Source organism: Lithobates pipiens, unplaced genomic scaffold (genome assembly GCF_037356315.1).
Source record: "Lithobates pipiens isolate NorthernLeopardFrog02 unplaced genomic scaffold, aLitPip1_a1.2 Scaffold_51, whole genome shotgun sequence".
Classification (NCBI taxonomy): Eukaryota; Metazoa; Chordata; class Amphibia; order Anura; family Ranidae; genus Lithobates; species Lithobates pipiens.
The window spans coordinates 3924425-3945293 of record NW_027507874.1 but is presented as its reverse complement, the minus strand read 5'-3'; the positions used below and the strand labels follow the sequence as shown (position 1 = coordinate 3945293).

Here is a 20869-nt window from a genome sequence, read left to right as displayed (position 1 = left end):
TTTAGGGGGGCCAGACGGTGGCCAATGGCAGTAGAAAATGATATCAGTGCAAAGAATAGAGCCCTATTGATGGTGTCATTATGAAGAATAGTGCCCCATCATTGGTGTCAGTGGGAAGAACAGTACCTCTTCATTGATGTCAGTGGGAGGAATAGTGCCCCATCATTGGTGACAGTGAGAAGAATAGTGCTCCATCATTGGTATCAGTGGGAGGAATAGTGGCCCATCATTGGTGACAGTAGAAGGAATAGTTCCATCATTGGTGTCAGTGGGAGGAATAGAGCTGCTTTATTGGTGTCAGTGGGAGGAGTAGTGCCCAATCATTGGCTTCAGTGGCAGGAATAGTGCCTCTTTATTGGTGTCAGTGGGAGAAGTAGTGCCCAATCATCATTAGTTTCAGTGGGAAAAATGGTGCCTCTTCATTTGGTGTCAGTGGGAGAAATAGTGTTTCACTGTCGGTGTCAGCGGGGGGGGACAGTGCCCCAAGGACCAGATAAAGCCGAGCAAAGGGCAACGACCTGTCAATGGATTTGTATTTCTCAAAAGTCAATATCATTTTAATATGGTGGTTACCGCACTTGTGAAAAGCAAAAAACAAACAGAAGAGCTACCAGCACACTATGAGATGAATATTCATACTAAATGTGCTGCGCTTAAAGTGGTTGTAAACCCATTCCACTAAATAAAAACCTGCAAGACAAAGGCACAATGAACTAGTATGCATAGCATACTAGCTCATAATGAAATAGTCCACTTAGATTGAAGCCCCCGCAGCAGTCCCCATACACTCGTCCAGCTGGCGACAACGCTCCCGGAGTTATTTCTGGGTATCGTGGGCTCCAGCGATGTGGTTGGTTGAAGCCACGATGATGACACTCCTGTGCATGCGCGTGAGAGCTGCCGATAACGGCACGTCAGCTGAAGAAACGGCACGAACGAGCTATTGCTTCAGTGCGCATGTGCTGATGACATTGGCACATGCTGATACAGGGGATATCTCCTAAACAGGTTTAGGAGATATCCAGGATAGTTACAGGTAAGCCTTATTATAGGCTTACCTCTAGTAAAAAGTGGATTGTAAGGGTTTACAAAAAAAAAAAGTTAAATTTAAAGTCCCAAATATACAAGTCTCTCGTGATCAATATGAAAAGAGAAGAGTCAATCTTCAAAAACAACACAGTTGATGTGCTCCACCACCACAAAGAGACTTAAATCTGCTTACCAAATGGTCATGACTCTCATATTAATTAAGAGTCACATCATGCTTTATAAGAGGTCCACACTGGGGCAACATGAACTCTTTACAGACAACCCTCTCTTTAGATAATGATCCTCACAGAAGATTAAAAGGTGTTTGAATACCAAAACTTGAGCAGACCATGCAATTCCGGCTCACTTCCAGTAAAACGTGATGATGTCACAACAGGCTCCGCCCTACGTGTTACAACTGACGTCCCCCGGAGCATGCCCAGGCTTCACCTTTTAATCTTCTGTGAGTGCAATTTTTTAGCTACTTTTACTAACTCTTATGGTTTTTCACACTATGTGGAGCATGTGATTTTTTTGTTTTTGGGTACTTACCTGCACGCACTGACCTTTGAGTCGGTGGAAGTTGCGGTGGCTTTTCCTAGTGGAGTGGGGTCATCTAAAGAGAAGGTCTGTAGAGCACTCATTGTGCCCTAGTATGAACTTCTTATAAAGCGTTATGTTACTCTTTATAATATGAGAGACATAGCCATTTGGTAAGCAGATTTAAGTCTCTTAGTGGTGGCGGTGGAGCATATCAGGTTTATTTGAAGATCGAAGAATTCTCTTTTCATATTTATCATGAGAGGCTTGTCTATTTAGGTTTTTAAATTTCACGTTTGTTTTCTTGGAATTGCTTTTTGAACGGATTTGTATTTCTGCTCACCCAGTCCTTAGATTCACACACAGCAAGGCCAGGTTGGTGACCTGAGTTTTCACCAGTGTAGTTATACAATACAGCCAGGTTACCTTTTCACCCTTGGCCTGTGATTGGGCAGTGAAGGAGCAGCAGCAGACTAAGAAGGTCATATCTTATTTTTAGATTGAACTCGATTGTTTTTCCAATCTAACCGGGTAACCACTGTGTAATTAAAGCAGTGTTTCTCAATTATTTTCTGTCATGCCCCCCCCTAGGAAGAAGAAAATATTTTGCGCCCCCCCCCCGCGCGACTGTAAATAGTATCATTTGTCTATAAAATTGTTAAGTACACCTCTACATAACACTGTATCCTTATTAACGTATATGAGAATAAAAAAAGAAAGAAATGTAGATCAATTTACAAGAAAAAATTGCTTTATTAACTGTAGCAGAAAAGATTTAACCACTTCAGCTCCGGACCAATAAATACCTTAAGGACCAGAGGTCTTTTTGCAATTTCGCACTGCGCTGCTTTAACTGGTAATTGCGCGGTCATGCAATATTGCACCCAAACGAAATTTGCGTCCTTTTCTTCCCACAAATAGAGCTTTCTTTTGATGGTATTTGATTGCCTCTGCGATTTTTTTTTTTTGCGATATAAATGGAAAAAGAGCGAAAATTTTGAAAAAAAAAGATATTTTCTTCTTTTTGTTATAAGAAAAATCGAATAAACTAAATTTTAGTCATACATTGAGGGCAAAATTTATTCAGCCACATGTCTTTAGTAAAAAAAATGTCAATAAGCGTATATTTTTTGGTTTGCGCAAAAGTTATAGCGTCTACAAACTAGAGTACATTTTCTGGAATTTACACAGCTTTTAATTTATGACTGCCGATCTCATTTCTTGAGGTGCTAAAATGGCAGGGCAGTACAAATCCCCCCCAAATGACCCCATTTTGGAAAGTAGACACCCCAAGGAAATTGCTGATGGGTATGTTGAGCCCATTGAATATTCATTTTTTTTGTCCTAAGGGATTGAATAATGACAAAAAAAAAAAAAAAAAAAAAAAGTTGTCACTAAATGATATATTGCTCACACATGCCATGGTTATATGTGGAATTGCACCCCAAAATATATTCCGCTACTTCTCCCGAGTATGGGGATACCACATGTGTGGGACTTTTTGGGAGTCTAGTCGCGCACGGCCCCCCCGAAAACCAATCACCACCTTCAGGATTTCTAAGGGTGCAAATTTTTGATTTAACTCCTCACTACCTATCACAGTTTCGAAGGCCATAAAATGCCAAAATAGCACAAAACCCCCCAAAATGACCCCATTGTGGAAAGTAGACACCCCAAGCTATTTACTGAGAGGCATGTTGAGTCCATGGAATATTTTATATTTTGCCATAGTTGCGGGAATATTACAAACTTTTTTTTTTTTGCACCAAGTTGTCACTAAATGATATATTGCTCACACATGCTATGGGCATATGTGAAATGACACCCCAAAATACATTCTGCTGCTTCTCCTGAGTACGGAGATACCACATGTGTGGGACTTTTTGGGAGTCTAGTCGCGCACGGCACCCCGAAAACCAATCACCACCTTCAGGATTTCTAAGGGTGCAAATTTTTGATTTAACTCCTCACTACCTATCACAGTTTCGAAGTCCATAAAATGCCAAAATAGCACAAAACCCCCCCAAATGACCCCATTTTGGAAAGTAGACACCCCAAGCTATTTACTGAGAGGCATGTTGAGTCCATGGAATATTTTATATTTTGCCAAAAGTTGCGGGAATATTACAAACTTTTTTTTTTTTTGCACAAAGTTGTCACTAAATGATATATTGCTCACACATGCTATGGGCAGAAGTCAAATTACACCCCAAAATAAATTCTGCTGCTTCTCCCGAGTACGGGGATACCACATGTGGGGGACTTTTTGGGAGCCTAGCCACGTACGGGACCCCGAAAACCAAGCACTGCCTTCCGGATTTGAATATAAAATGCTACCAAAAAACCTGTTAGCGATGGCAGGGATCAGGCCTGACTCTGCGATCGCTGCAGTTATGTGTTTAGTGTTTTGTAAGTGACAGTGATCGATCGATACTGCACTTGGGTGGGCTGGGCAGAGGGGCAAAACGCAGGTGCCAGCAGGTATTTGGGCTGATCCCGCTAACAATGCGTTTTTTTGGAACCCTAAACTGCTGGGGACGCTAGTATAGATCTGATCAGATCAGATATTGATCTGTTCAGATTCTATACCACTACGGGAGGTGTATGCTTTGTGTGTGGGTGTTAGCGGTACTGGCACTAACCTAGCGCTGCCTGGGGCGACGCAGACCCTGACCCTAAAACCTAATTGATATCACCCGCCGGGTGATCAGGGGGTTAAACCTTTATTGGGTAATAAATGGTGGGTGCCCTGATGCTATAAAAAACAAACTAACCAGAGTCACCCGTAACACTTATACGGTGATCAGTGGTGAAAGGGTTAACTAGGAGCAATCAGGGGGTTCAAATTTTTATTAGGTAGTATATGGGGGTCCCTGGCGCTATATAAAAACCTGACGGGGAACCTAAATAACTAACTGGCTAACCAGCGTCACCAGTGACACTTATACTGTGATCGCTGGTGAAAGGGGGTGAAAGGGTTAACTAGCAGCAATCAGGGGGTTAAAACCATTATTGGGTAGTATATCGGGGTACCTAGCGCTATAAAAACCTGGCGGTGAACCTAAAAAAATAACTAGCTACCTAGCGACACTAACGACACTGATGCAGCGTTCAGAAAAATTATCGCTTAGTGACACTGGCAAAAGGGGGTGAAAGGGTTAACTAGCGGAAATCAGGGGGTTAAAACCATTATTGGGTAGTATATCGGGGTACCTAGCGCTATAAAAACCTGGCGGTGAACCTAAAAAAATAACTAGCTACCTAGCGACTGTAGCGACACTAATGCAGCGATCAGAAAAACGATCGCTTAGTGACACTGGCAAAAGGGGGTGAAAGGGTTAACTAGCGGCAATCAGGGGGTTAAAACCATTATTGGGTAGTATATCGGGGTACCTAGCGATATAAAAACCTGGCGGTGAACCTAAAAAAATAACTAGCTACCTAGCGACTGTAGCGACACTAATGCAGCGATCAGAAAAACGATCGCTTAGTGACACTGGCAAAAGGGGGTGAAAGGGTTAACTAGCGGCAATCAGGGGGTTAAAACCATTATTGGGTAGTATATCGGGGTACCTAGCGATATAAAAACCTGGCGGTGAACCTAAAAAAATAACTAGCTACCTAGCGACACATGCAGCGATCAGAAAAATGATCGCTTAGTGACACTGGCAAAAGGGGGTGAAAGGGTTAACTCTAGGGGCAATCAGGGGGTTAAATCTTTATTGGGGGGTGATAGGGGGCTACCCTGGACCTAACACTAACTGTCCTGACAGTTTTTACTGTCACAACTGACACTGAATGCATTGATCAGTAAAGAAATGATCAATGCAATCAGTGACACTGTGACTGGGGGGGGAGGGGGGGCGGGGGGCGATCGGGGGGGGGATCGGGGGGGGGTTTGTGTGCCTGTGTGTACCTACATGTCAGTGTAGTGTTGGTGCACACTTACTTTCTGTCTTCTCCTCGTAGTCCAGTCAAAAAGACCGCCCCGAGGAGAATGACATCACTTCCTCCTTCCTGTGTAAACAATACACAGGGGAGGAAGCTTCTCATTGGCCAGGAGCGATCCAGAGGGGGTGGCCGAAAACCAACGGCCATCCCCTCATCACGGAGCGCTCCTGGACCGAATCGGACCGCCGTAACCAGCGGGAGGGGGTCCGATCGGACCCCCCACCCGCTGGAAGGCAATCACGTAGATGTACGTGATTGTGCCTGCCTGTGCCATTGTGCTGACGTACATTGGCAATACGGCGGTCCTGAAGTGGTTAAAGGAGCACAGGATTTAACGGAGCACAATATTAAAAAAAAAATTTTAATCAGAGGTGGATTAATGGCTAGAATGAGCACGTTTTTCAATGCATAGCTTTTCGAAGTGGGGTTTGAAGCAGGACACAGCAACTCTCAGCTCCTTCTCAATGTGTAGCCGAGACCTGTATTTGCTTTTCAGAGCAGCAACAGCAGAGGAGCCAATCTCACACAAGTAAGAAATTGCAAATGGAAGAATTTGCACAGCTCTTTGTCCTAAGAGTGGATATTGCTTCTCCACACTCAGCCAGAATTCACTCAGTGTCTGGGATGTGAAACTTAGTCTCAACATGGAGTCAGATGTGATTTCTATAAACTGCTCCTCCTCTGCAAGGCTGAAACCAGTAGGAGCTGGTGCATTAAAAGGATCTCTCACCCCGTCCCTGGCATTCCGGCCGGAGAGATCGTCGAGTCAACATCTCCTGGAGAAGAAGAAGAACGGGCGGCGGCGGCGGCGACAGAAGACCGGGCCACCGCCTGTAAAAGAGCTATAAGAAGGCGCGGTGGCCCGGCAGAAGAACCGAAGAGGGGGACAAGACCCCCGAAGTCGGAAGAAGAGGCCGGCAGCGAGGAAGAAAGCCGGACTCCACCGCTAGTAAAAGAGCTACAAGAAGATAGCGGAGGAGTCCGGCGAGAAGACCCCCGAAGACGGAAGACCCCCGGAGCTGTGCAATAAAATATTTTAACCCTGTGTTGTGTTTTTTTTGTACTTTTTTTCACAGGTGAATGGGTAGGGGTACATTGTACCCCATACTCATTCACATAGGGTGGGGGGCCGGTATCCGGGGCCCCCTTATTAAAGGGGGCTCCGGGATTCCGATAAGCCCCCCGCCCGCAGACCCCGACAACCAATGGCCAGGGTTGTCGGGAAGAGGCCCTTGTCCTCATCAACATGGGGACAAGGTGCTTTGGGGTGGGGGGGCCGCCCGCCCCCCCTCCCCCAAGGCACCCCCCCATGTTGAGGGCACGCGGCCTGGTACGGCTCAGGAGGGGGGGGGGCGCCCGCTCGTCCCCACCCCCTTTCCTGGCCGGCCGGGGTAGCGTGCTCGGATAAGGGTCTGGTGTGGATCTGGGGGGGACCCTCACGCCGTTTTTTCAGCGTAGGGGGTTCCCCTTGGAATCCATACCAGACCTAAGGGCCTGGTATGCTCTCGGAGGGGGAACCCACGTCAAATTTTTTTTCAGAAATTTGGCGTGGAGTTCCCCCTTCAGAGCTCATTCTCTGATTGGCCACGGCAAAAGTCGCCTGGCCTGGGGAAAACTTTCTGGCTGTGAAAGCTTTTTTTCCATTCATTCAGCTAAATGCATGAACATTCTCAACAAAGTAGAAACTAGAAAGCCTTTATGCGGTGACTCACCTCCTGCCTGACTGTCTTGCAGCTCCGCTCAGGCTGAGGAACGGAGCTGCCGACGTCACTTCCGGGTTTCGTGAAGCAGCCGAAAGCCGGAAGTGACCTGCCTGTCTAAGATTGACAATGCTCCCGCCCGTAGAATCACAGTGATTTTACGGGCGGAAGCTAGTCGGCATTCTGCGGTGCGCCGCAAGGCGGGTTTTTAACCCGCAAATGAAGCGCCATGGATGCAATCTTGTGATTGCATCGACGTGGCGCTTCTCATAGTGCACTGTGACCGGCGCCACAGTACACTATGTTAAATTGTTAAATGACATTTTTTTTTTTTTAAATGTCTTAAAGGGCCCGTTTTTTTTTTTTTCCTTTTTTTTTTTCCTTTTTTTTTTTTACACCTAGGGAGAGGGGGGGCGGCGCCCGGGCGCCCCCTATGGGCGGGCCGCCACTGGTTCATTGAGCTTTCCAAATATGTCACTCAGGTAAGCAAGTTTCATCAGAAAGTTCACATCACTAAACTTTCTTGCAACGTCATACTTGTGCTCCTGCTCCAAAAACATTCTTATCTCCTCTCTGAGCTCAAAAACTCGGGACAAGACTTTTCCTCGTGACAGCCACCTTGCTTCACTGTGAAACAGCACAGCTTGATGTTCAGCTCCCATCTCCTGACAGATAGCAGAGAAAACTCTTGTTTTTAGTGGTCTGGTCTTTATTAAATTGACTACTCCTATAATGTCAGTCATAACCTCATTTAATTCAGAGAAAAGGTGTCTTGATGCCAGTGCTTCTACATGTAAAATACAGTGTGTCCACTCAGCATTAGGTGAGACCTTCTTGTCCGAAGTCCTTTTCTCATCCCTGCCATGGTCTGTGCACCATCACTGCAAACACCCATGCAATTCTCCCACTTTAGCCCATTCTCAATCAGGAAGCAGTCTAGCATTTTGAATAGCTCTTCAGCCGTGGCTCTGTCTCTGACATATTTACAAAAAAGTCGATCCTCACATAGGGAATTTGCCATAACAAAACGTACATAAGCGATAAACAAACAGTCTTTGTTGCTGTCAATTGTTTCTTCAAATTGTAAGGCAAAACGTTTATCCTTGAGTTTATCTACCAGCTGTTCGTTAAGATCGTCAGCAATGTCATTTATACGTCTAGCAACGGTGTCATTTGACAGAGGCGTAGTTTTTATTTTTGCAGCACTTGCGTCATCTAGCATGACAGAGACCATGTCTAATGCTGCAGGCAGTATCAGCTCTTCTGCTATGGTGTGGGGTTTTTTGCACGGAGAAATTTGGTACCGCCACCTTATATGATGCCAACAATGCTCGCTTGTTTACTGAAGTAGCAGTCAGAAAGTGGGATGATTGTTTGCAATATTCGACACGTTTTCGCCGAAAAAACTCAAGCGGCTTATTAGCGTGATTGGGGTGTAATGTCTTTAAGTGACAACTTAATTTATTTGGCTTCATGCTGTCTGCTGCCAATATTTTTAGACATAGTAAGCACACCAGTCTTTCCTCGTCTCCCACTGTAGTTACAGTGAAGCCAAGCGCTACATACGCCTCGTCATATTTCCTTGTCTTAGCCTTTGGAAGACGTTCTTTTATCCCCTTATCTCCTTCTCTCTCCGCCTGTCTTCTCATCCCTGTTAAAAACTTTTCCATTATGTCAGTCACTTGCTACACTTCGTGTCCTCTGCATGTGTCACGAGGTCCTCCGCGTCGGGCTGCTACTGGGGCTGCGCTGGGACAATCTCCAGTGTTCGCACTGCGCTGACCCCTCTCGAATCCTAGGTTGCTAGGCAACCAACGCCGTGTGGGACGCCGCTAGTCACTAGTGAGTGAATCGGATGATCGGATCCAATATGACAGATGACAGCGAGGTCAAACGGGCCCCACTATTTGAGAAACACTGAATTAAAGTGACATGAAGCCGGGTTAACCTTTTACTACTACACCTTACCTGACACTGTGTGGACCTGGTGATTGGCTGCTCAAGCCTGAGCATTGCAGCCTGGGAGTTAGTAACATGCCCTTCCATACCCAGAAGGACTGAGATTTTAGTGAAAACTCCAATGGAGTAATGCTGCTGTCAATATTTCTACACAATACCACCGTGCCCTGGGCAGCCGCCCCTCTTGCCCATCCCTAGTCCTGGCCCTGCTGACCAGCTTTGAGGTCTGAGGAGTGGCCAAGGGATGTCAAATATGTTTATGACCATGCAGTTCCTGCTCCCTGATATACAGGTCTCCAGATCCATTTTTATTACAAGTATACTACATGTCATTACCTACAGTGCCTTGAAAAAGTATTCCCCTTGACATTTTCCACATTTTTGTCATGTTACAACCAAAAAAGTAAATATATTTAATTTAACATGTTTTTACAAATAAATATCTGAAAAGTGTGGCGTGCATTTGTATTCAGTCCCCTTTACTTGGATACCCCTAACTAAAATCTAGTGGAACCAATTGCCTTCAGAAGCCACTTAATTAGTAAATAGAGTCTACCTGTGTGTAAATTAATCTCAGTATAAACACAGCTGTTCTGTAAAGCCCCCAGAGGTTTGTTAGAGAAGTTTAGTGAACAAACAGCATAATGAAGGCCAAGGAACACACCAGACAGGTCAGGGATAAAGTGGTGGAGAAGTTTAAAGCAGGGTAAGGTTATAAAAAATGATCCCAAGCTTTAAACATATCACAGAGCACTGTTCAATCCATCATCAAAATGGAGAGTATGGCGCAACTGAAAACCTACCAAGACATTAGAAGACATTTCTAATAAAGTCCAATAATATTTTAATAATGTTGCAAAAATGCAATAAATATACAGAAAAAACAGCACTTTATTTCTTTTAGGATCGCCTGCATCATGTTATTGTGCCCCCATGTACTTTTCCACTATAGACATTTTCAATTTTTTTGGTTAACTTTGGGCTTTGGTCAACAACTTATTGATGAACATGATGAACAGCCACGCATCCATTCAGCAAAACTATATAATGGTGGTACAGGGCTCAAAGCGTTTCCTGGACAGTCCACTTCCTCAGGAGCCAAAATGTAGTGACAAGACATTTACGGCTGTGGCTATATGGCACAACAAGGGGAGAGTTTGAGCCTTCACACCAAGAAAGTCCCACATGGGGGTCCTGTCAGGGCTGGCTTAGCCCTTCCTCCTCTGGGCTGGCCGCTCAGCTGTCGGCTAATTGCCAGCTCTCTTCTCTTTCCACAGTTACCAACTGTCCTCGATGATGCTCGTCTGACCTGCCTATTTAAAGCCTTCCTGCTCACTTTTTCATTTGCCTTCGCATTGGTCACATCACAGGGAACCATCTCCTACTGTTTGTTTCAAGACTGGCTTGCTGACACCCCACCTGGCTTCTTATCCTGCTTGCTGTTGCTCTCCTTGGAACCCTGAATTCCGGCCTGGCTGATTACCCGATCTGGTTAATGAACTTTGGACTGGCTGAGTACCCGATCTGGCTACAGGACTCTGGCTATGCTTGACTATGCTTTTTTCTATTTACCTTTATCTCTATTATTTATATCTGACAAGTTTATGGCTCTGCCAGGGCTGTGGGAGAGTAGAGGGAGGCACATAGAGCAGCTATGCCCGTCCCTCCCCTGCCCATTCAGAGAAGCCTTTGTATTTTGTGAATGAGGAGGGAGGCTATCAACTGACCCAGTGTAGAGTAAATTAGTCAAGGGAACAATTAATGTAAATCAGGGGATAACATAGACTATTGTTAAGGGATGAAAACAAAAAAGTGCCACCAAATAGGATTCCAAAAATGGAACTTCTGCTTTAAGAGAAGGTGACCCCCTGACATGCCACATTTGGCATGTTATTTTTTTTTGGGGGGGGGGCGGATACCCTCTTTTCAGAAGGTTCCAGCTCCCACTTCCTTCTGCCGCACACCCTCGGCACCGGAGGAAGATCACCTCTTCCCCTCCCTCTAGGCAATCATCTGGGACACGTCACAGGTCCCAGATGATTGCGTGGACAGTCGCATATGCGCAGTGGTGCCACAGCCGGGTGCCCAGTAACAATGCTGGTGCCGCAGAGCAGAGGGGGAGACGAGTGGTTCCTGGGACAGGCAAGTGTCAGATTATTAAGTCAGTAGTTGCAGTATTTGTAGCTGCTGACTTTTCATTTTTTTTAAGTGGAACTCCGCTTTAAGCTAAAGCGTCACCTCTACCTGGTGGAATATTATGTATTGAAGCTCATTTGGCTTCTTCTACATCTATTTTGGCACATTTAAACATAAGTTAGGCCTTTACTAGCGATGTGAACCCTTGTGGGGCCAAGAAGCTGCTAGTGTGACATTAGTTGGGAGTTATAAAGCCCTATGAAATCAGGTCTGGGGAATTGGTACAACAGAAGAAAGAGAGATCTTAAGAAGGGGGAAGCACGAGGGAAGTGAGAGAAGGAGGAAACTAGAGCACCAGATCATGGGGGTAAATAAAGGTCCTTCTTTGATATGTATCTGAAGACGAAGTTTGATATGTACAAGATGGGTGAACATTGAGGGCTTTGCTGGCAAATTCCAAATCATTTTCATCTGATGGAGTCAATATATGATAGGCGTGTAGACTTGCTCATGACCTAAGCCAAAGAGGTGTTACCACATTTTTCTATCTTTTCTGTAAGACAGTCCTTGCTGTGTTGGCAAGTGCACCAACTTATCCATCCACCGTGTCAGAAAGTTCCTCTTTAATTCGAATTTTTAGGTGCTGCAACTGGACACCAGAGGGATTTCCTGCATGTGAACGCTGATGAGTGACAAGTTTTGATTTCCTCGTGAAACTCGCTCCACAATCCAAACAGGAAAAAGGTTTCTCCCCTGTGTGAGACCTCTCGTGTGTAATCATGTGGGGTTTCTGTGCAAAGCATTTCCCACATATGGAGCACACATAGGGCTTCTCCCCTGTGTGAGTTCTCCTGTGCGTAATAAGATTGGACTTGTGCGCAAAGCACTTCCCGCATACGCTGCAGGAGTATGGCTTCTCCCCCGTGTGAGTCCTTTCGTGGTCATCAAGGACATACTTTTGTACAAAGCTCTTTCCGCAGACAGAACATGAATACGGCATCTCCCCGGAGTGAGCCTTCTCATGCATAGCCAGGGTGTACTTGTGAGCGAAGGGTTTCTCACACACGCTGCAGGAAAATGGCTTCTCCTTCGTGTGGGTCCTTTCGTGCATAGCCAGGATGTATTTTTGGGCAAAGTTCTTCCCACACACAGGGCATGAATGTGGTTTCTCCCCCGCATGTGCCCTTTCGTGTGTTGTCAGGTTTGACTTATAGGCAAAGCATTTCCCACACATGGAACACGAAAATGGTTTCTCTCCCGTGTGTGTCTTTTCATGCTCATTCAAGTTGGACTTTTGTGAAAAGCTTTTTCCACATTCAGAACACGTATAGGGCTTCCCCCCCGTGTGCACCACTATGTGTCGCTCCAGTCGGCCTGCATCTGGAAAGCCTTTTCCACATTCAGAACAGGAATATGGCTGCTCCCGCTTGTGGTTCCTTTCATGCTTGCTGACGTAGGATTTAGAAGAAAAGTATTTCCCGCAGACAGAACAAGAGTAGGGCTTCTGCCCTGTGTGGGTTATCTCGTGCCGGTCTAAGCAGCCTTTATCTGGAAAGCTTTTTCCGCACTGAGAACAGGAAAATGGCCTCAACCCTGTGTGAAACCTTGCATGCTTAATGAGACCGCCCTTCAAGAGGAAGCATTTCCCGCATTCCGAACAGGAGTATGGCTTCTCTCCTTTGTGGATTTTTCGATGCGTGAGAAGGTTCCCCCTTTGGGTGAAAGCTTTTCCACATTCAGAGCAGGAAAATGGCCTCTCTCCGGTGTGACTTCTCTGATGTGTAATGAGTTTTGCTCTCTGGTTAAAAGACTTCCCACACTCGGAACATTGGAACATTTCTGCCCCGCTAAGAGTGGGAAGGGAAAACTCTGGAAAACCATGTGTAGAGGGATCAGCTGATGGACTTGCACTTTGATAGACTGGATGGAGACTTGGAGTAGTGGGGTTTCCCTCTGACGATCTTCCTGTAATACCGTCTGGTGCTTCCAAACTGCACTTTGTGTTTGGTTCATCTGGAAGAGATAGGAAGTCCTTTTATTTTAACCACTTCAATACTGGGCACTTTCACCACCTTACAATTTTCAGCTTTCAGTGCTCTCACACTTTGAATGACAATTACTCAGTCATGCAACAATGTACCCAAATTCGATTTTTATTAAAAAACAAATAAAATACACAGATGGTGGTGGTATTTAATCAGCACAGTTTTTTTTTTTTTTTTGCTAAAATACATTTTGTAAACTTAACAATAACTATAACAATAAGTTGTTTTTCTTCTTCACTGATGTGCACTGATGAGGCTGCACTGATAAGGTGGCACTGATAAGCTGTACTGATGAGGAGACACTAATGGAAACTGATAGGCAGCACTAACAATTAGGGCACTGATGATTAGCTCTGATAGATCAGCTCTCTTTTCCTCACACGTTGTCTCTGTGTGAGGAAAGTAGAGCCGATAACCGGGAAGTCTGATTACATGTGACCAGCTGTGATTGGACACAGCTGATCACATGGTAAAGGACGGCTGTGTGTTTGGCCTTTACCCTGATCTGTGATTCAAGGGATAAAGAGATCACAGACATTTGCTGATGCACACCCCAGGAGGCTTGTGGGAAGTGCGTTCTCAGGAGGACGTCCAGGGACGCCTTTGGAGGACTGAGAAGCCATGCTGTAGCCAAATATCGGCGATACTGCAATGTTAAAATGGTTAAGGTTCCAAATCTTAGAAGGAATTACAGCAATTTAGTGTGTTGTAGCTTCCTAAACATGCTCACACGAGTTCTGAGATTACTGTCTTCATGGAATGCCAGTTAGCAATATCCAACATAAATGACCTCACAATATGTGTGCTTAGTGGAGGATCTGACCTCTCATGTGCCCACAAACGAGTCCTACACTTTTATACTAAGAAACCTATTCTTCTGTGGAATAGACCATACCTGCTTACCTTGTCAAATAGCTTTCCTTGATTAACACGAATTTATATTCCACAAAGAAAGCATGCTGTACCGCAGATTACCTGGGAGACTGGGAACCGGTACTCTGGCCCAAATGCCTTTGAAATGTACCAATATTCCTCTGATACCATGAAGCTGGCTACTCAGTAACATCCATTGGAACAATTCTTTTTTGGCTACCTAACAAGATACAGCAGTAATGTGCTAATGCGTTTCGTCCAAATCCTTACTCATAGCATGCTATATCATGCTATGTAGCCAACAAAGAATTGTTCCAATGGATGTTCCTGAGTAACGGGCTTCTTGTATCAGAGGATTAACACTAATTTATGCTTTTATAAACTAATTAATGTGCTTAGAGGGAATATGAAACAAACTGACAAGATCCGAGGAGACTGGATTTACTCTAGGTTCCATTTTTGTAACACCAATTTGCCATACACTAAAATAAGAGGTCCTGACTGTTTGGGATTTTTATTGTAATGTTCTTGTTTTTGTGTTTTCTTTATTGCAACATTTAATTAAAACATTTTACACCCTGCACAATGCACACTCTTTTGCTGACAGAAGGTATAAGAAGTGAGAGACAAATGGTGGAAGATGACAGCAGGTATAAAAAAAGGGAGAAGAGTTTGTTGCGACAAAACAAGGAGAATCTGTGGATTTAGTTGCTGCTCTTTGGAGGAGTTTCCTCATCTTTAATCTTCAAAAGTATTTTTCCCTCCTCAGCTTTGAATGTCCTCTCAATCACTCTGAGGTCTTTTTGATCTGTGCACGAAAAAAAAAAGAGATAATTATTTCAAATGTGTTTGCAGGCATCAGTCCACAACTTGTTTAGGACCCTGCGGGGTGGACCTCTCTGCGAAAACTCCTCGTTCCTTGATCTCCCTCCATCCTGCAATTTGCAGGATAGGCTGGATGCTACAACTGTGTCCTCCATTCAAACTGTGATTACTTACTCAGTGTAGCTACAGAAAAAAAGAGCGCTGAAGTCAAAAGGTAAGGCTCAGATGTGAAGAGGGAACTGTATGATTGAGGGGGCTCTGTAATGGGGGGGGGCTGTATGATTGGAGGGGCAGACTGTGTGCTTGAGGAGCTATAGAGGGGATTCTGTATAGCTGGCACTCTGATGCGACAATGGACCTCTGACCTGATGGGGGGAATCTGATGTGATTGGGGAGGGGGGGGGAATCTGATGTGATAGGGAAACCTGTGATGTGGTGGGGAATAGGGCAACCTCTGATGTGATGCTAGACCTCTAACATGACTGTGATGGAGGGTAACCTGTGATGTGATAGGGAATGGGGAAACCTCTGATGTGATGAGGAGACCTCTGACCTGATGGGGGACCTCTAACCTGATAGGGAATGGGAAAACCTCTAATGCGATGGGAAACTTGTGATGTGACGGGGAGACCCCTGATGGGATGGCGAGACCTCTGATCCGATGAGGGACCTCTAACATGAAGGGGGACTCTGATATGATGGGGTGGGGGGGGGGACCTGTGATGTGATGGGGAGACCTGTGATGTGGAAACCCCTCATGTAATGGGAGATCTGTGATGTGATGGAGAATGGGGAAACCTCTGATGTGATGGAGCCTGACCTGTGATATCATGGGAGACCTGCGATTTGATGGGAGACCTCTGACCTGATGGGGGGAACTCTAACCTGAAGGGGGGACTCTGATGTGATAGTGAATGGGGAAACTCCCTCTAATGTGACAGGAGACCTGTGATGTGACGGGGAGACCCCTGATGTGATGGGGAGACCTCTAACATGAAGGGGGACCTGTGATGTAATGGAGAATGGGGAAACCTCTGACGTGAAGGAGTGTGACCTGTGATGTGATGGGAAACCTGTGATGTGATGGAGAATAGGGAAACTTCTGATGTGATGTAGAGACCTGTGATGTGATGGGGAAACCCCTCATGTGATGGGAGACATGTGATGTGATGGAGCATAACCTGTGATGGAATTAGGAATGGGGAAACCTCTGATGTGATGGAGGGTGACCTGTGATGTAATGGGAAACCTGAGATGTGATGTGATGGGGAATGGGGAAACCTCTGATGTGATGGGAGACCTTTGACCTTATAGGGGACCTGAAGGTGGGATTCTGGTGTGATGGAAGGGCACCTGTGATTTGATGGGGAGTAGGGAAACCTCTGATGTGAAGTTAATTTCATCCAGGCAGTTGTGTGCACTGTCCCAGGTTCTGATTTTGACACACCAGATGCTGACTCAATCATTTAGCACCAAAGTCCACTTAATGCTTAAAAGTCATTAGGCCCACATGTTATTTCATTCAGTTACTAAGACTTCTGATAGTATTTCAAGGTCAACATTTATGAGCTATAGGCCTACACTAGACCACTGTATTGTGTATTTACAGCACTGCATGCAGCCAAACAATCAGAAGACAATGAATGGCCAGTTCTGTGGTGGCTAGATTGTAGATGGGGAGTCTGTGTATCTGAAAATGTTAAGGCATCCAGTCCTAAGGCCATTTATGTTCTACAGATGAAGAAGATCATACAGACTAAATAAAGATCTGTAAATCTTTTCAGTGTGAATAAATGTCTTAGTAAATATATATCCTACCTGTGCCAATCTTTATAGGAACTTCCTCCTGTTTAATCCTCACATGTCCTTCTTCCTCCTCCTCAGCTTTGACGTCTCTCTGAGTATCTCCGGGGTCTGTGAATAAAGATGAGAGTGAAGCCCCCTGTACTGAGATGTATGAGAGACCCCAGAGAGTGTGTGTGGGGGGAGACTGGTCACGTCTCTTGGCTGGTAACACACAATGACATCATGTGAGGAGGAGATCCGGAGTCTAATAGAGGCTGATGGCTCCTGACTCCCCCACTGGGCACATACTGTCTCCCCATTACTGTCTACTGACAGAGGAGGGGGGAGGAGAAGAGATTGTTGTAGTGACTGAACAAGGAGAATCTGGGGCTCCTCTCTGGATTTAGTGTTTATTACTCACCTGTGCTGATCTCTGGAGGATCTTCTTCTTTGCATGCCTCATCACTGCTGACATACAGATCTTCTTCTTTAACTTCAACTTTGACAGTGGTCAAATTTATACGCTAATAAAAAAATAAATAAATAAACAGACAATGTTAAACCATACAGACCTTTCTACTATTATACTACTATCCAAGACGACTCTCTATTCTATCTACCTTTTCCTCCTGGTCTTCCTGTGTGGAGTCCCGGGAATACAGAGGACGGGGACATCTCTCTGGGGGATTTCTGTTACTGGATCCATCTGTAGGAAACACACACACTGACTGAATACATTGTTTCTATGTCTTTATATCCACTTTCGGACCAGCGACATACCCATGCATTGCTGGACTTTGGGTGGTTATACCAGGATGATGCCTGCAGCCGGTGGTCGGCGCTCTTGTAAAAGCAATCCTAGCGGCCCCTCCTGTCACCTTTCCGTGGTTTCTCAGGTCCTCCCGTCCCACCATGAGGCCCAAACGACCAGCTGGCGCACCCACTGGCAGGTCGGAGGGCCGAACAAAGTCCGGATCAGCTTTGATTGGCTCTCGGGTATGGTAACCCGGAAGTGATGACCCAACATCACTTCTAGTTTACCCGGATCTAAACAGCGCCATTTTTAAAAAATCTATTTAAAAGCATTCGAAAGTAAAATGATCTTGGTGTTATGAATGCTTTTAATGGCAGAGAAGTGATTTGGGGTCTAATAGACCGCAGATCTCTACATAAAGAGGACCTGTCACATGTCTATTGCTGTCATAGGGATGTTTACATTCCTTGTGACAGCAATAACAGTGATCATTTTTTTTTTTTTTTAAGCAACAGCGTAAAAAAAAAAAAAGAAGGAGAATACATTAATAATAATAAAAAAAAGTTACAGTGCCCCCTCCATCCTGTGTTAATGCACGTGTTGGGCCCGCACGCATGCAAACAACATGGGCAGTAATTCTAGCACTAGACCCCCTCTGTGATAACCTGAAAAGGCTTTTGAAGTGTTGCCTATAGATAATAAAATGTACGTTGTTTCTCGCCGTTGCATTGGAGTGCATAATTTTAAAGAGAGACATGTTTGCTATCTATTTACTCGGCATAACATTATCTTTATATTTTACAAAAATAAAAATTGGGTTAAGTATTGTGTTTTTTTGCATAAAGAAATTAAAATAAGTGTATTTTTTCCCCCAAAAAATGCCTTTGAAAAAACGCTGCACAAATATTATGTGATGTAAAAAAAATTCAAAATCCACCAATTTGTTCTCTAGGGCCTCTGCTTTAAAAAAATATAATGTAATCAATATATATATATATATATATATATATATATATATATTTATATTTATTTTTTTAAGGTATTTTCTAGCAATAAATACTGATTATGACATGTAAACAAAAGTGCCAGAAAAGGTCCGGTCTGGAAGTGGATATCAGAGGATGTGTGTATCTAGGTGATTCCTCAATACTCTTCTCTCCTTTACAAGAAATTAAAGTCTCCTCTTACCCGGTGATGTGAGGGGCGGCCGGTTCTCCATCATCACGTCCTTTTTTGTGTGCTTGAAAGTACTCCAACTTTATCATATGTCTGAGCCAGCACACAGACAATACACGGATTGAGCTGCAATAAAAAAAATGAGATTGAAAGAAATATTTTAAGCAAAAGATCACACACAAAGGTCTCAACTGAACGCTTTTTATCTTCATTAGATCTTTGAAGATAGAACTGTATCCCGTCATCAGCTCGTTCCTATTCCTAGATTAACATGGTGTATTCAGTTACTAAGACTGATTATTGACAGAGAATAATAAAGGGTAAATCCACAGAAAACTGGCTCATGGGTGGGTCAGTTTGCCAACTAGGGGCTCAGGAACCCTGGTAGAGAACCACCCTACTAAAACTCAGATCCATTCTTCAACGGAAACCTTCCACCAGGCTAATCTTCGCTTTACCTGCGACTAGGGTTGCCACCTCATCTCTTTAAACCCAAACACATATTAATTCCACAGGTTCTGTGGCCGATTAAGGTGGTAATTAAACTCACGTGGTGCCTTATCTGCATTTAATTAGCCTCAGATCCTTTGTAATTCATATGTGTTCGGGTTTTAAAGGGATGAGGTGGCAACTCTACCTGCGACAGTTGTGTACCATGTTCACTCTGAGCACATATGAGCGTCGGAATGTGGCCATCATGGAACACTGGGACTTTCCAACACAAGTCCCTCCCCTGAGGATTTACAGTGTCCACGTCCCAGAGATCCATTTTATAAGGTTGGCCACAGACGGTGGTGTCTCCAGACGTCCCTCCCCCGAGAATTTACAGTGTCCACGTCCCAGAGATCCGTTTTATTAGGTTGGCCACAGACGGTGGTGTCTCCAGACGTCCCTCCCCCGAGGATTTACAGTGTCCACGTCCCAGAGATCCATTTTATAAGGTTGGCCACAGACGGTGGTGTCTCCAGACGTCCCTCCCCTGAGGATTTACAGTGTCCACGTCCCAGAGATCCGTTTTATTAGGTTGGCCACAGACGGTGGTGTCTCCAGACGTCCCTCCCCCGAGGATTTACAGTGTCCACGTCCCAGAGATCCATTTTATAAGGTTGGCCACAGACGGTGGTGTCTCCAGACGTCCCTCCCCTGAGGATTTACAGTGTCCATGTCCCAGAGATCCGTTTTATTAGGTTGGCCACAGACGGTGGTGTCTCCAGATGTCCCTCCCCGAGGATTTACAGTGTCCATGTCCCAGAGATCCGTATTTTTAGGTTGGCCACAGACAGTGGAGTCTCCAGTGAACACTGACCCTTCTATTCACAGCATGGTCCTTATGTTAGTGTTCATGCCTATGCGTGTGATGTTTGTCCTTTTTTAAACCAATCCAATCATTCTTGGGATTAGAGAAAAGACAGTGGATTTATCCTCGGGTCATACGTCTCAGGCGTGGGAACAATTTATCAGAACAAACTGCATGAGCTTCAAATAGTAGCGGATAACACAAGGAATATTTTGTCCGACCAGATGTCCCGTCCAATCGGAAACTCCAGCTGCTTCCAGCAACAATCGGTCGTTGTGATCATTGATTGGTCAGATTAAAACCAACAGCAGAGCAGAATAGGAGATTTTATGATTGACTTGTGCTGTCACCTTCATCTAGATTATTATATATTGGGGTGTCATACCACACCTCCCTAACAGTCATGGTACCCCCATCCATCCTCCAATACTTTTATAATAATAATATTAATACAATATTACCTCCTCCTCACTGTGCAGCCTTCACCCAGCTATGCTCAGCCGCTAGATATAAAGAAAAGCTCTGTGAAATCTGAATTCCTCATTTGGGCTGCAAGAAAATAGCTTCCGCCCTCCCCCTATCGAAAGTCCATTTTCTCTCCTCTGCAACCAGGAAGCAGTTGAGGGGCCGTGGAACGCAGAGAAACCACGGACCGGAAGTGGGCGTTCCTCAGCATGTGTAAAGGAAGTGACGTTCGGTCGTCGCCATCTTGCTACACCGCGCACTCCACAGTAAGTATACAGTGAGAAAGGGGCAAGCAGACATCTTGTTACACCCATCGAAGTTTTGCATTTTACAC

At 44.9% G+C, this 20869-nt stretch overlaps 3 protein-coding genes across 3 annotated transcripts in view; 1 reads left to right on the top strand and 2 right to left on the bottom strand.

The window, feature by feature from the left end:
• The window catches only part of LOC143957182 (uncharacterized), a 33275-nt gene extending 19993 nt beyond the window's left edge, over nucleotides 1–13282 (bottom strand). Inside the window, exon 1 of the mRNA XM_077467332.1 lies at nucleotides 11911–13282. Coding sequence (XP_077323458.1) covers nucleotides 11911–13152 — 1242 coding nt within the window. The 5' untranslated portion in view covers nucleotides 13153–13282. The remainder of the gene's footprint in view (nucleotides 1–11910) is intronic.
• The window catches only part of LOC143957207 (uncharacterized), a 441673-nt gene that overhangs the window by 80668 nt on the left and 340136 nt on the right, over nucleotides 1–20869 (top strand). The gene's annotated exons all lie outside the window — the stretch shown is intronic.
• On the bottom strand, nucleotides 14938–20688 carry LOC143957181 (uncharacterized). Its single transcript, XM_077467331.1, has 6 exons — nucleotides 20532–20688; nucleotides 18786–18899; nucleotides 17464–17549; nucleotides 17265–17367; nucleotides 16877–16972; nucleotides 14938–15041 (listed from the first exon to the last, which is right to left on the bottom strand). The coding sequence occupies exons 2-6, from the start codon at nucleotides 18817–18819 to the stop codon at nucleotides 14938–14940; spliced, it is 423 nt and encodes a 140-aa protein (XP_077323457.1). The 5' UTR covers nucleotides 18820–18899; nucleotides 20532–20688.

Excerpts from the sequence above, each read along its gene's own strand:
- LOC143957181 (XM_077467331.1), bottom strand. The coding sequence starts at position 18,819 with ATGATGGAGAACCGGCCGCCCCTCACATCACCGG. Across the intron at positions 17,368-17,463 it reads AGGAAGACCAGGAGGAAAAG|CGTATAAATTTGACCACTGT; the intron begins GTAGATAGAATA and ends TTTTTTTATTAG. Across the intron at positions 16,973-17,264 it reads TCCTCCAGAGATCAGCACAG|ACCCCGGAGATACTCAGAGA; the intron begins GTGAGTAATAAA and ends CTTTATTCACAG.